General features: G+C 35.5%; 2 protein-coding genes across 2 annotated transcripts; both read left to right on the forward strand.

The window, feature by feature from the left end:
- Nucleotides 1-715: 715 nt before the first annotated feature.
- Nucleotides 716-1,775, forward strand: LOC130591339 (uncharacterized). Its single transcript, XM_057394614.1, has 3 exons — nucleotides 716-1,185; nucleotides 1,353-1,524; nucleotides 1,632-1,775. The coding sequence occupies exons 1-3, from the start codon at nucleotides 716-718 to the stop codon at nucleotides 1,773-1,775; spliced, it is 786 nt and encodes a 261-aa protein (XP_057250597.1).
- Nucleotides 1,776-5,986: 4,211 nt separating this feature from the next.
- On the forward strand, nucleotides 5,987-12,201 carry LOC104892788 (ent-kaurenoic acid oxidase 2). The gene is made up of 8 exons (XM_048645628.1): nucleotides 5,987-6,081; nucleotides 6,844-7,168; nucleotides 7,296-7,469; nucleotides 8,213-8,479; nucleotides 9,313-9,396; nucleotides 9,496-9,574; nucleotides 9,721-9,827; nucleotides 12,109-12,201. The coding sequence occupies exons 1-8, from the start codon at nucleotides 5,987-5,989 to the stop codon at nucleotides 12,199-12,201; spliced, it is 1,224 nt and encodes a 407-aa protein (XP_048501585.1).
- The last annotated feature ends 220 nt before the right edge of the window (nucleotides 12,202-12,421 follow it).

The raw sequence follows: 12,421 nt of genomic DNA on the forward strand, positions 1-12,421 counted from the left end.
AGGTCTTATTGAGAATGATGAAAGCATACGTCAATGTCTTAGAGAAGCATGTCAGGTAAGAATGCCGTCGGCACTGAGACGATTATTTGCAACTATCTTAATATATTGTCAACCATCTGGGTTACGTGCACTATGGGATGATTCTTCCCACACTTGGTTGAGGATTATCCGTCTTCGACAACGACAAACAACAATGAAATTCTAACTTACAAGCTTCTTAAAGACTTGGATCGCTTATTACGACCGCTCAGGAAAACAATATCAGACTACAATGAATTGCCAAATTTACCAGAATCTGTTGAAAATATTGACGAGTTATCTGAAGTGATGGAGGAGTATTTCTCAGTCCAGTTCCTACTGAGGATACCGAGTGCATAGGTAAGTTGAATGCTGATCAACGACATGCATATGACACAGTGATGAATGCTATCACTTTAAAAAATGGTGGTGCTTTCTTTGTTGATGGTCCCGGTGGTACTGGAAAAACATATCTGTATCGAGCTATATTAGCTACTATAAAAGGTAGAGGTGAGATAGCTATCCCAACAGCAACTTCTGGAATTGCTGCCACATTGTTGCACCAAGGGAGAACTTCACACTCAACTTTTCAACTACCATTAAAACCAGATAGCTCATCGTCATGCACCTTTACAAAGGGTTCAAAAACCGGCATTCTTTTAAAACATTCTTCATTATTATATGGGATGAGGCACCAATGACACATAGGTATCAGTTTGAAGCAGTTGATCGTTCACTTAAGGATTTAATGGGAAATGACTTGCCATTTGGGGGAAAAATAATTGTGTTTGGTGGGGATTTCAGGCAAGTTCTACCTGTTGTGAGAAATGGAACAAGAGCTCAAATGATTGATGCATCCTTGATAAGGTCTCCACTATGGAACCATATTTCGGTTCTGCAATTGAGAGAAAACATGAGATCTAGACATGACAATGGATTCGCTAATTTCTTACTCTCTATTGGAAATGGCGATGAACCTACCATTTCAGATGATATGATAAAATTGCCGAGTAACATGGTTATCCCTACTGTTGCTGATACCTCGATTGATGGGTTGATTGATCAAATTTTCCCCAATCTAAATGAACACATCGGTGATGGAAATTTTATGGTTGAAAGAGCAATCATCACTCCATTGAACGAAATGCTGATAGAATCAATGACAAGGTTATCGAACGATTTCTCGGAGAAGGACGAACATACTACTCATTTGATTCAGTGCCTGATGATACAAGAAACCTGTATCAACAAGAGTTCCTAAATTCAATTGTCGCGTCAGGACTGCCTCCACATGTGCTCAAACTGAAACCTGGCGTTCCTCTAATGCTTCTCAGGAATATCGATCCTAAAAATGGTCTTTGTAATGGAACACGACTACTTTGCCATTCGCTAAAGGATCATTTCATCGATGCTGAGATTTTAACTGGACATGCAAGGGGAAACAGGGTCTTTTTGCCAAGAATTCCGTTGAAAACTGCTGAAGATATTAGGTTACCTTTTGAGATGGTCAGAAAGCAATTCCCTGTAAAGTTGAGTTTTGGTTTAACTATAAACAAGTCGCAAGGGCAAACCATCCCACATGTTGGGATATATCTTCCTGATCATGTATTTAGCCATGGGAGTTGTATGTTGCACTTTCGCGTAGAATTTCCGAGAACACGACAAAGATTACTGTCGACAATGGAAAGATTAGAGGAAAGGAAGGAGTGTTCACAAAAAATATCGTGTACAAGGAAGTTTTGTTACTTCCTACATAGTGTATCTTACATTTATATATTATTATTACCATATTTGAACGAAATTTAATAAATGTTATGAATTATACTTTCTGATAGTATGAGTTTACACATGGTTTTAATGCACGCGATGTTTTAGATTTAACAGTATCAATTGAAAGTGATGTTTTATATATATTTGTATGTAATTGTGGTAATTGTTAGGATGGAATATCATTGTACACCATTTGCTCATTTATTTCCTTGCGGAGTACGAAAATATGATGTGCGAGCACGATTGGTTCATAATTTTGACATCTTCACCTTCACACATCGTGGAGCTTGCAAACAAATTTGGAAAATGCTTTTTGTGGATAGTGAGGTAAATATTATAAATAACTCTTATTATATTGGGAAATTTTCTTTCCATTATTACACCCATAATAATTATTATCATTATTGCTTTTATAGGGTGATGGCATACAGTGTACTGTATTGTCCCCTCATATTGAGAGATTTCTTGGGAGATTTCAAGCAGGCTACATCTATGTGCTCCAATCTGTACAGATAGTGCCTGCTGACTACACAAATGACATTGTTGACGATTCCAGACAGATGTTATTGACTGATGCATCTTATGTCATTCTTGAAGATGAAGATGACCTTGCAATGCCCACTTTTTTTTGCAAGAGAGTGCCGTTATCTCATATATGGCGTCATGTTGATTGCAGTGACAAATTATTCGGTAAAGTCTATTTATTTCCAACATATACATGTTGTCACTACGAAAACACATATTTAATGCATGGTGAAGTTTCTCAGATGTCGTTGGAATACTCCTTGATGTATCACCGATTCAACAGGTTGGAAACAACTCTTTCAAAAGAGATGTTGCAATAATGGATAACACGTACGTGCACATTCTTTATTTAATATCACAATTTATTATTATAGTGCATTGTTTTTTTTAACTTTATTCTCTCCAGGTGGATCATTATCAAATTAACTGTTTGGAATGATTATGTTCATGTCTTCGGAGATGGACCATTTGACTATGGGAAACAACATTCAATTGTTGTCGCATGTGGGCTTCATCTGAAAAATTACCACGGTATGAATAACATCCCTTTTCATACAACAAAGATATTGCTTTTAAATTTGTATATGTATATGGTTGACCAAGATTAATTTTTGGAATCATTTATGTCAACAGGGGTATATCTTACGACCGGCTATTACAGCAGAATATACTTAAATACAGAGAACAAATTTACCAGTTTATTATCTGCATGGTATGCAACATTCAGTTTCACACCAATCAACTAATCAAAAAAATGTATACGCACCTTTATTATGTATATCAAATTGATTTTTCACATACTATAATTCAGGTATGACACCGAGAAACTGGCACAGAAACGGGTTGCGGCTTTCCGCTCATGTCCATTTGCAATGCATTCATCAATTGCAGTTTATAATGCCATTCGTACTCGGATATCTAAATTACCTACTATAACGAGTGTAAATAACTATAAACCTTTTCAATTTGTTTATTAGTGGAATTATCAATACAAAACAAAATAACGAATATTTGTTGTTTTCTATGATAGGTTCATTATTGTCGATTAGTCGCTCATGTGAGGCGTATTGAGTCACAACCTGATGAGATTATTTACGAAGCATGTAATCGTTGTCTAAGAAAAATTGTCATCACCCAAACGGCCTATAAATGTGTACGGTGCAATCTAACAAATGCTGCAACTATTCCAAGGTATAAACTTTATAACATTAATCTACATATATTACAAATATTCACAAATCTCTATTAATTGTGTTTTTCCGTTGACAGATTAATGCTTCGACTCATTATTTCTGACAAGAGTGGTAAAATGGGAGTAACATTGATGAACGACCTAACTCAACACATGTTGCGGTGTACTCCGACTGAAATCAAATCACTACTTCAACAGGTTTGTCAAGTACTCCAAACTTTTTTTTACGTATCGTTTTACAACTACAAAATAATATTCTATTAATTGCAGCCTAATGGAAGAGCAGCAGTTTTCAACAAAGTTATGAAAGTTTTCGGATTCAAAGAATACTCATGGTTTTTACATCCACCAAGTAACACCATGGATATTAATCAGTTCCACACCGTTGATTACATATTTGAAGTTGACTGGGCTGATGAGTGTGCGTGGATTTTCAAGAAAATTAGTTAATGTCAACAAAAAAGTAGTTACAAATGCAATTTCAATACTTATACTTATTTATTAAAGTGTTTTTAAATACTATTTGATTGTATTTCAAATAATCTTATTCACAAAATGGATGTGAACTTAAATACTAAATTGCATTGCTTTTTGTTTACTACTCCCTCCGTTTCAAAATATAAGTCGTTTAAGGTTTTTGCACATAGATTAAGAATTTAGTTAATTTTAGTTAGATTTGTATGGGTAATAAGAATTGACATTAAATATTGTATTGATAATACAAAATAACCTATAAGCTTATCTTGATAATATAAAGTTGCATTTAATCTTACATTGGTATTGTAGAATGCCTTATATTATGAAACAAATTCTTTTAGCTAAAATGCCTTATAATTTGAAACAGAGGGAGTACTTAGTAATAATTACGCCTAAAAATGTCATCGCACGCATCGCGTGCATAAAAAGCTAGTTGATAATTGAATGAATCAGAGGCAACACACCCACAACTTTAACCTAATTCTATTTTGTCAAAGCATCTAGCTAGTTTAGCCAGGTAGCTAGTTTAGTAACCAGGTAAAGAACGAACTCAATAGAAAGAAGTATGAGAAATGTAAATAATTTTTTTTAAAAAGAAAGGATAACATGGAATTAGAACTAGTTGAACAAGGAGAGCATATATGTAGGCATGTAGCCTAGATTTGGTTGAGGAATCAGGAATCTTCATTTGGGATGCCTACATTGAACTTTTTTCTTGTGGATGTAACAAAAATAAAGAATAAATTTTAAGGGGAGAATATGACTAATTAGTTGAACCTAACACGTACCCCAACTCTCCTTCTAAAATGTGGCTAATAAGGATGGCAAGCATGGGTGGAGAAGTGAGTGTAGTGGCGCCACGTGGTGGTGATTGATGGAGGGTTAGTGGTCAAGGTGGTTGGGTTGGGGTGGATAAGGCAGCGTCTAGAGTACTAAGGTGAGGCAGCCTAGCGGTGGTGGTGGTTGCATTGATAGTGGTCTTTTTTGTGGGATCAAGTACTTGTACTGAAATCGGATCCGGACTGAATTGTCATCTTTATGTCAAAGATTTGTAATGGTATGGTAGTAAGAATAAACTATGGAAATGACATGGTATTATATATAGTACACAAGACCTTGATGTATGTCGTATTTTTACACATATTTGTTTTAATTACATTTTCATGTTCTATTTGCATGTTGTTTTCATTACACTTACTGTTTAAGCAAAATGATTTTTTTGTCTACATGTTTTTTTTTTATGATGCATAATTGCATGCTTCTTCTAATTTCAATTTGAGCATAAAAAAACTTGCATATATAATGAAAATATGAATTGGGAGCTTCCTGATGATTGCTAACATGAATGAAATATACTCCATCTCTCTAGAAAACTAAAATTGCCCGCTTTTATATCACCTCTTGAATTGACTAATATAGTAATATCACGTTAGTTAGGAATGTACTACTACTTCAGATACATCTAACATTAGCAAATCAAATAAATGAGTCCACTTGTCAACATCCTATTCCCCTTAATCCCTCTTGAATCGAAACTACAACCAGGTATGTTTTACCTCACACAATGACACAATAATAATGATATAGACCGATAGACGTCATCACGTCAACACTCAACACACAAAAATATGATAGTTGCCAAAACTTAGGCACATATGTGCAAACCTGACCCTTATTTGTTCATATGCAAGCCAAATCAACATTAACCATTTGCCTCGTATTCGTACCTTAATTATGTAACAAACAAGTCAAATGGCTCATTATGCCTCATATCACTCTGCTAACTTTTTTAGTGCTATGTATTAGTCCTCGCCTCTTCGGTAAGTAGGTGTCGGACAAGTCATCATTAAATTGTTGGATGTTAGGGCAATCTCAGATGTTGGTATCCATGTCTATATATAAATAAGTAGCATATGGTTTTAAGAGATTCATATATTGTGGGAGAAACAAGAGAGCATATATTGTATATTTATATTGTAGGATTAAGGAGTACTAACCACAAAAATGTGGATGAATTGTGAATTAGGATTTTTATTACTATCTATAGTAATAGTTTTGCCAATGATAGGATTGACATTATGGTGGTGGAATGAGATATGGTATGTAAGAAGAGTTAAGGCAAGGTGCTCAATATTCAATATCAAATTACCACCTGGTCACTTAGGTTTTCCTTTGTTCGGAGAAACTTTCTCCTTTCTTTGGTTCTTCAATAAAGCTCGTCGTCCTGATGATTTCATCAACCTCAAAAAACGCAAGTATGTTACCCTCCATAAGTGCCATTAGTTTCACAAAGTCAAATTTTCATCTTATTGTATTTTTTTTTTTTTTTGAATATGTGCAATGTAGGATGGTTGTGATGAAATTCATCTTAACTATCTCAAATTAGCAAGTCTAACCGTCTAAATCCTTCCCCCAAACCTCCAACTTATGTTCCTTAGTCATAAGAATCTAGAGTCCATATTTTTACACGCACCGAATTAATGATAATTAACAGGTTACACCTAGGTACACTATGAAGTTCACACCATTATATTTTCGTCTCATTTAGTTCATTGAATAATAGTACATGTGCTTTTTATAAAGTTTTTGGGCCTTAGGAAATTGCCACAAGACTCAAACTTTAAGATAGTTTGTGCTTGTTATCTATTCACTCAATCTTTACCTCTTGATTCTCTTCAACATTACTCCTTTATAGTTCACTTCATGTAGGATCTTGTCCTCAAATAGGTTCGGTCCTCACGAAACTTGCAATTCACATCTATTCAATTTTTTCATAAATGAAATAAACTAAGAAGTTGGACTAATGTTGCATTTTATATGAGCTTTTTATATTTTTGACAATATGGTTAATTTGTTGATAGGTATGGAGAAAATGTGGGAGTTTACAGAACCTATTTATATGGGTCTCCAAGCATCATAGCATGCTCTCCTGCTCTTTGCAAACTGGTTCTTAATTCAAGCGATGTATTCAAACAAGATTGGCCCACCGCTGAAGTTTTGGGAACTAATTCTGTAATAACACTGCAAGGCCCACGCCATGGTGTTATCAAGAGTTTTATTGTGAATTCTATTAACCGCCCTGATTCTCTTGCTCGGTTTTTGCTCCAAGTCCAGCCCACTATTGTTGAGGCCCTTCAACTTTGGTCACAAAAGCCCAAAATCGTAGCTATTAGCCAATTGCAGAAGGTAATTACTAGCTAGTAGCTACGCCTTCAACTTCATATGATATGAGTATATGATGGCTTAATTAATTAACTTTTGTTATAAATATTGACATACTCATGTACTATATTTGGTTCATTCTAATTAACAGGTTACACTTGGGTACACTATGAGGTATTTTTCTGGTTTTGAGGCTAGCACTGATCAAATAGATGTTCTTGAGAAATTATTTGAAGGTGTCAATCATGGAATGCGAGCCCTACCATGGAATTTCCCGGGAACAGCCTATCATCATGCCCTCAAGTTATACTATTTCTTAATGCATGTATAGCTAGCACTTATACAACTTGAAACATTAAGTACATGCTAATTAATTGTGGTGATGGCAATTAATTTAGAAGTAATTTTATTACAAAAGTATCAAACATTTTCCATATCAATATTCATAATGTTTGACTTTCTTGATATAATTGCATATGCTAACATTCAGTAACGCAAAAACTATATATAGAGGTAATTGATTATGATGAAAATATGTGAAGAAAAGTAAACTAAATATTTGAAATGAACAAACATTAACATATGCATGTATAAGAGTTTTTTTAAAAGGTTTATCGTAAATTATTGATTATTTATTATCATCGACCAAATAAGTCATTAAGGCTTTTTTAGCTCATGTGTATCACACTCAATAATAATAAATAATATGATTTTCTTTACCCCAAAATAAAATGATTATTTGATTTTCTTTATTTTGAGATTAGAAAAGTTATATATGGAACTTCAAAGTTCAAACCACTCATGCATATGTGCTCGCTAGACTCTAGTCATATACTCCCTTTCTCATTGGAACAACTTGACAATTAAATCCTTTTTTTTCATAAATATTTCTTGTTAGTTTTCCAAATACTCAAAGATACAAAACAATAAGGAACAAGCCTTTAAATAATCTACTCCTTTAGTCTATCTTAACTATCTCACAAGTAAAGTTTTTTTTTGTAAGGTAAACTCTAGTATGAAATAATAACAATGAGCTACATGTGTATGTGTCCATGATAAAATCTCTAGTGTCGGAAGAAGATTACCAAGAAACTGAAGGAGGAGCTAGAGAAAAGGAGGCAAAATGACAATAGTGAAGGACGATCACAAAGTACAAGTGATTTAATGGATGGATTGATGCATATGAAGGATAAAGAAGGGAGACAATTAAGTGAGGAAGAAGTGTTGGATAATGTTGTGAGCACTATCCACATTGGTCATGCTTCAATTGCTGCTGTAACAACATGGTCTCTCTACTTTTTAGCCAAGTACCCCCATGTTCTCCAAAAGCTTCGGGTAATGATCGAATTGCATCAATTATGTTATAGACTATTTCTTTAGAAATTATGTCAAAACACATTTATAATTATATATATAAGTGAATTCATATGAGAATGCATGCTTACATAAGAAATGAGAATGAATTTTACGCGCTATAATAAGTGATGTAACTCTAACGAAAAAGTGATGTTACTCCAAAAAAGAATATTAGAAAAAAAATTCAAAAAACAAAAAAAAAAATTGGGCTCAAAATTTTTTAGGGGGATATAACTATAATGAACAAGTATTCTAACTCTACCAATCGTGTGGTTGAGATTCATTCTCATTTCTCATGTGAGGAGCATTCTCATGTGATCTTGTTTATATATACTTCCTCCGTTTCTTTTTACTTGCAACGGTTTGACTTTTACACTATTCACCAACTCTACTTAGTTTATGTTTGGTGATTTATAGTTAAGGAAAAACATATTCATGTGGGATCTTATTAGATTCGTGTGAATGTATATTTTCTGAATATATATACTTTTTATAATTTTTATTTATCGGTAATTAAAGTTATTGATGGTTGAAATTATGCATTGGCAAGCGTGAAAGTCAAACTGTTGCAAGTAAAAAGAAACAGAGGAAGTATATCACAAATTCTGGGTATAACTGTTACTCCATAATTCATGGTGCAACAACCTATACCGTTTCTTTTGTAAAATAATTCAAATGACATGAAATAAATGACAAAATGATATAAGATTCATTTTATTATTTGTATAGTGGTTCATGTCTGATTGAAGTTTATGTCATTATACATGTTACACAATAGAAGTGATTTAACAACATACAAAAAATTATGGCAGGAAGAGAACAGGGATATATCACGAGAGAAAAATGGCGGGCACATAACATATGAAGATATTATGAAGCTTAAGTATACAAACAAGGTCATATAAATTTCCAAATCGAAATTGATTTTCTACTTTATTTCCTTTTAAGATATTCATATAAATTTGACCATAAAACTTAACTATTGCTTATCACAGGTCATAGAAGAAACAATTAGAATGGCAAATTCTTCCAGCTTCGTTTTCAGGAAAGCCACTGATGATATTGAATTTAAAGGTCCGAAAATAACATATCTACAAATGGGATCTTAATTGGAATAATATTAGCTATACTTTTCGTTCTATTTATTCCTACATATGTATAAAAAAAGTTTGAGTTGAAATGTTTTCTAAAATGAGATACACTTTATTGTTATGTTGCAGGTTACATGATACCAAAAGGTTGGAGTGTTATTGTATGGCTAAGATACCTTCATACTGATCCTTCAAATTTCGAGGACCCCATGTCTTTTAATCCAGATAGATGGGATGTAAGTAACATTTTAGCCACATCGATTTTTATTCCGATTCGACATGTGACCTATCATTCACAGCACCTCAATTTTAATTACTAGACGAGACATCCTTAGTAGTATCATTTGTCTTGCTTATCGTGATGTATATAGATTATTAGAAAAAACTCTTTCTTTTTTTTTTTTTGGTACCAAAGCAACTAACATAAAAATTAAAGGTTCACAGAAAAAAAAAAAAAACTCTTTCTTTAGTTATACTTGTTTCACTCCAAAATTATTGCAACCTCATGCAGATACGACCAAAGCATGGAACATACCTTCCCTTTGGGGGAGGTCCAAGATCTTGTCCGGGATATACGCTTGTTCGATTGAGTCTAGCTCTTTTTATTCATCACTTGTCCGTTGGATATAAGTACGTACCTAGCTAACACAGAGTATACAATTTTCTTTCTCTCTTTTTCTACTTGTGTGAAGTATTTACTATTTAATAGTATTTTATTGTCGTTTAAATAAAATCATGTTTACATGAATTATTACATTATCAAACTTTTTGAGCGAGAATTTGATTATTTATTGCAGATGGGAATTGCTTAATCCTGATTCGAAGATCAACTATTTTTCACATCCATTACCCACTGACGGGGTTGAAATTTCTCTTACCAAAAACTAAGGTCATTTGATCTAAGTTTATGAAAATAATAGACGACTTCAAGTATAAATGTATTATTACTAATTTGAAGTTGTATTATAAAAGTAATAATAAACTATATTTCTTTGTGGAAAGGATCACCCTTTATGGCTAGATTATGTATATAATTAGTGATTTCAACCACTTTTTTTTAAGGAAAAATTGATTTTATCAGTCCTAACTATGGGCGTCCTGATAAAAACAGTCCCAACTTCAATTTATTATTGTTCAGTCCCAACTTTTGGGGTATTTTACAATAACGGTCCAGGTTAACCATAACCTGTTTAAGAGGTCACCTCCCCTCCCCTCCCCTCCCCAGCTCTAACCCTCCTTGCCACCTCCCCTCTCCTCCCCTGCTCTAACCCCCCTCTCCCCTAACCCGGCCACCACCCCCAACAACCCCATCCCCAACACCCAACCCCCCCTCCCGCTAGTCGCACTGCCCCATCCCCTTCCCCGGCAGTCACACGACCCCCCTCCCCTTCACCGCCAGTCGCGCAACCCCCCTCCCCTTCCCCGCCAGTCGCGCAACCCCCTCCCCTCCCCGTCCCTTCGCGCACAATTCTCGTCGCCTCTTCTCACTCGTCGTCGCTTCTTCTCAGTCGTCGGTGTTTGCCTCGTCGCCGTTGCAGCGGTGTTTGCGTGGGAAGGGGAGGGGAGGGGAGGGGAGGGGGGGTTGTGCGGCATTTGCAGAAGAAGGGGAGGGGTGCTGCGGTAGCTGCAGGGGAAGGGGAGGGGGTTGCGGGAGTGGGGATAGGGGAGGGGGTGCGGCAGTTGCGGGAGGGGACTGCGGGGAGAGGGAGGGTGGTGGCTGCGGGGAGGGAGCTGGTGGGCTGGTGTTGGTGGTTTCGAGGGAAGGGGCTGGGTGGCAGGGGAGGTCGGGTGGCAGGGGAGAGGAGGAGGAGGAGGGAGGAAAGAGGACGAAGAAGATAGAAAAAAAGGGAATTTTTTTTTTGGCGAGTTTACCTGCTACAGCAGGTTAGAAACCTGCTGGGACCGTTATTGTAAAATACCCCCAAAAGTTGGGACTGAACAATAATAAATTGAAGTTGGGACTGTTTTTATCAGGGCGCCCATAGTTGGGACTGATAAAATCAATTTTTCCTTTTTTTAATCCTTTTTGGGGAACCGTGGTAAGATGGATTTCCTCTGGACTACCCTCGCACAGGATCACTCACCTAGAGGTCCAACAAACCCTAAACCCCCTCTCTCAACAATATTGATATTTTGCTTCCACCAAATTTTGAAACTTGATCTCCCACCTTCGATATTGCACACATATATGACTATGGAAAGATCGTATATACACATATATTTAGTTTCCTAAGGAATCAAAGTTGGTTTAATTTTCAATCATTTATTCTGCAAACTATAAATACGGTCTGGCCTTTTTGGTTGTGTATCAGTATCACAATAGCTCATGCAGTTGTGATTGGTGAACTGATGATTGTGATGAATGTTCTACTTCTACCCCTTTCTTATGTGCAGTTGTAGTTGTACTATGCTGCAGGAATGCATTGGTGAATCCATTTATCCTTGTTCTTAAAGCATGTTTAAAATGAATTGAATCATGTTCCTGATGACTGTAGTCAAATGCATTTCTTTTCATAGTCGTCGTGTGTCATCCCAACTCATGCTACGGTTGCGCTGGCTGCTTCACGAATCGATGTAACGGGGATTACCATTGGTTTGCTAGTTATATGACTATATGACTTCGTTTGATTTTTATTTTATGGTACTAGTTTTGTTGTTTGTGGTTAGATGTAATAAATCGTGTAGTAGCTACCATCATCAGGGTATGGAATTGGAGGAGCAAACAACCATGTTTGATAAGGACACATAATGCATGTTGGATGTTTAGATTAAAAAAAATTGTCTACCCACTGGCAGACTATTCACCATAAATAAAGACTTGTTGAGTGTT

Source organism: Beta vulgaris, chromosome 5 (assembly GCF_026745355.1).
Source record: "Beta vulgaris subsp. vulgaris cultivar EL10 chromosome 5, EL10.2, whole genome shotgun sequence".
NCBI lineage: Eukaryota > Viridiplantae > Streptophyta > Magnoliopsida > Caryophyllales > Amaranthaceae > Beta > Beta vulgaris.

Coding starts and splice junctions, on each gene's coding strand:
- LOC130591339 (XM_057394614.1), top strand. CDS start 716: ATGACACATAGGTATCAGTTTGAAGCAGTTGATCGTTCACTTAAGGAT. Junction 1,186..1,352: donor CTGATAGAATCAATGACAAG/GTTATCGAACGA, acceptor AATGCTTCTCAG/GAATATCGATCCTAAAAATG. Junction 1,525..1,631: donor TTAGGTTACCTTTTGAGATG/GTCAGAAAGCAA, acceptor TCATGTATTTAG/CCATGGGAGTTGTATGTTGC.
- LOC104892788 (XM_048645628.1), top strand. CDS start 5,987: ATGTGGATGAATTGTGAATTAGGATTTTTATTACTATCTATAGTAATA. Junction 7,169..7,295: donor CTATTAGCCAATTGCAGAAG/GTAATTACTAGC, acceptor TCTAATTAACAG/GTTACACTTGGGTACACTAT. Junction 9,828..12,108: donor TTAATCCAGATAGATGGGAT/GTAAGTAACATT, acceptor TTCTTTTCATAG/TCGTCGTGTGTCATCCCAAC.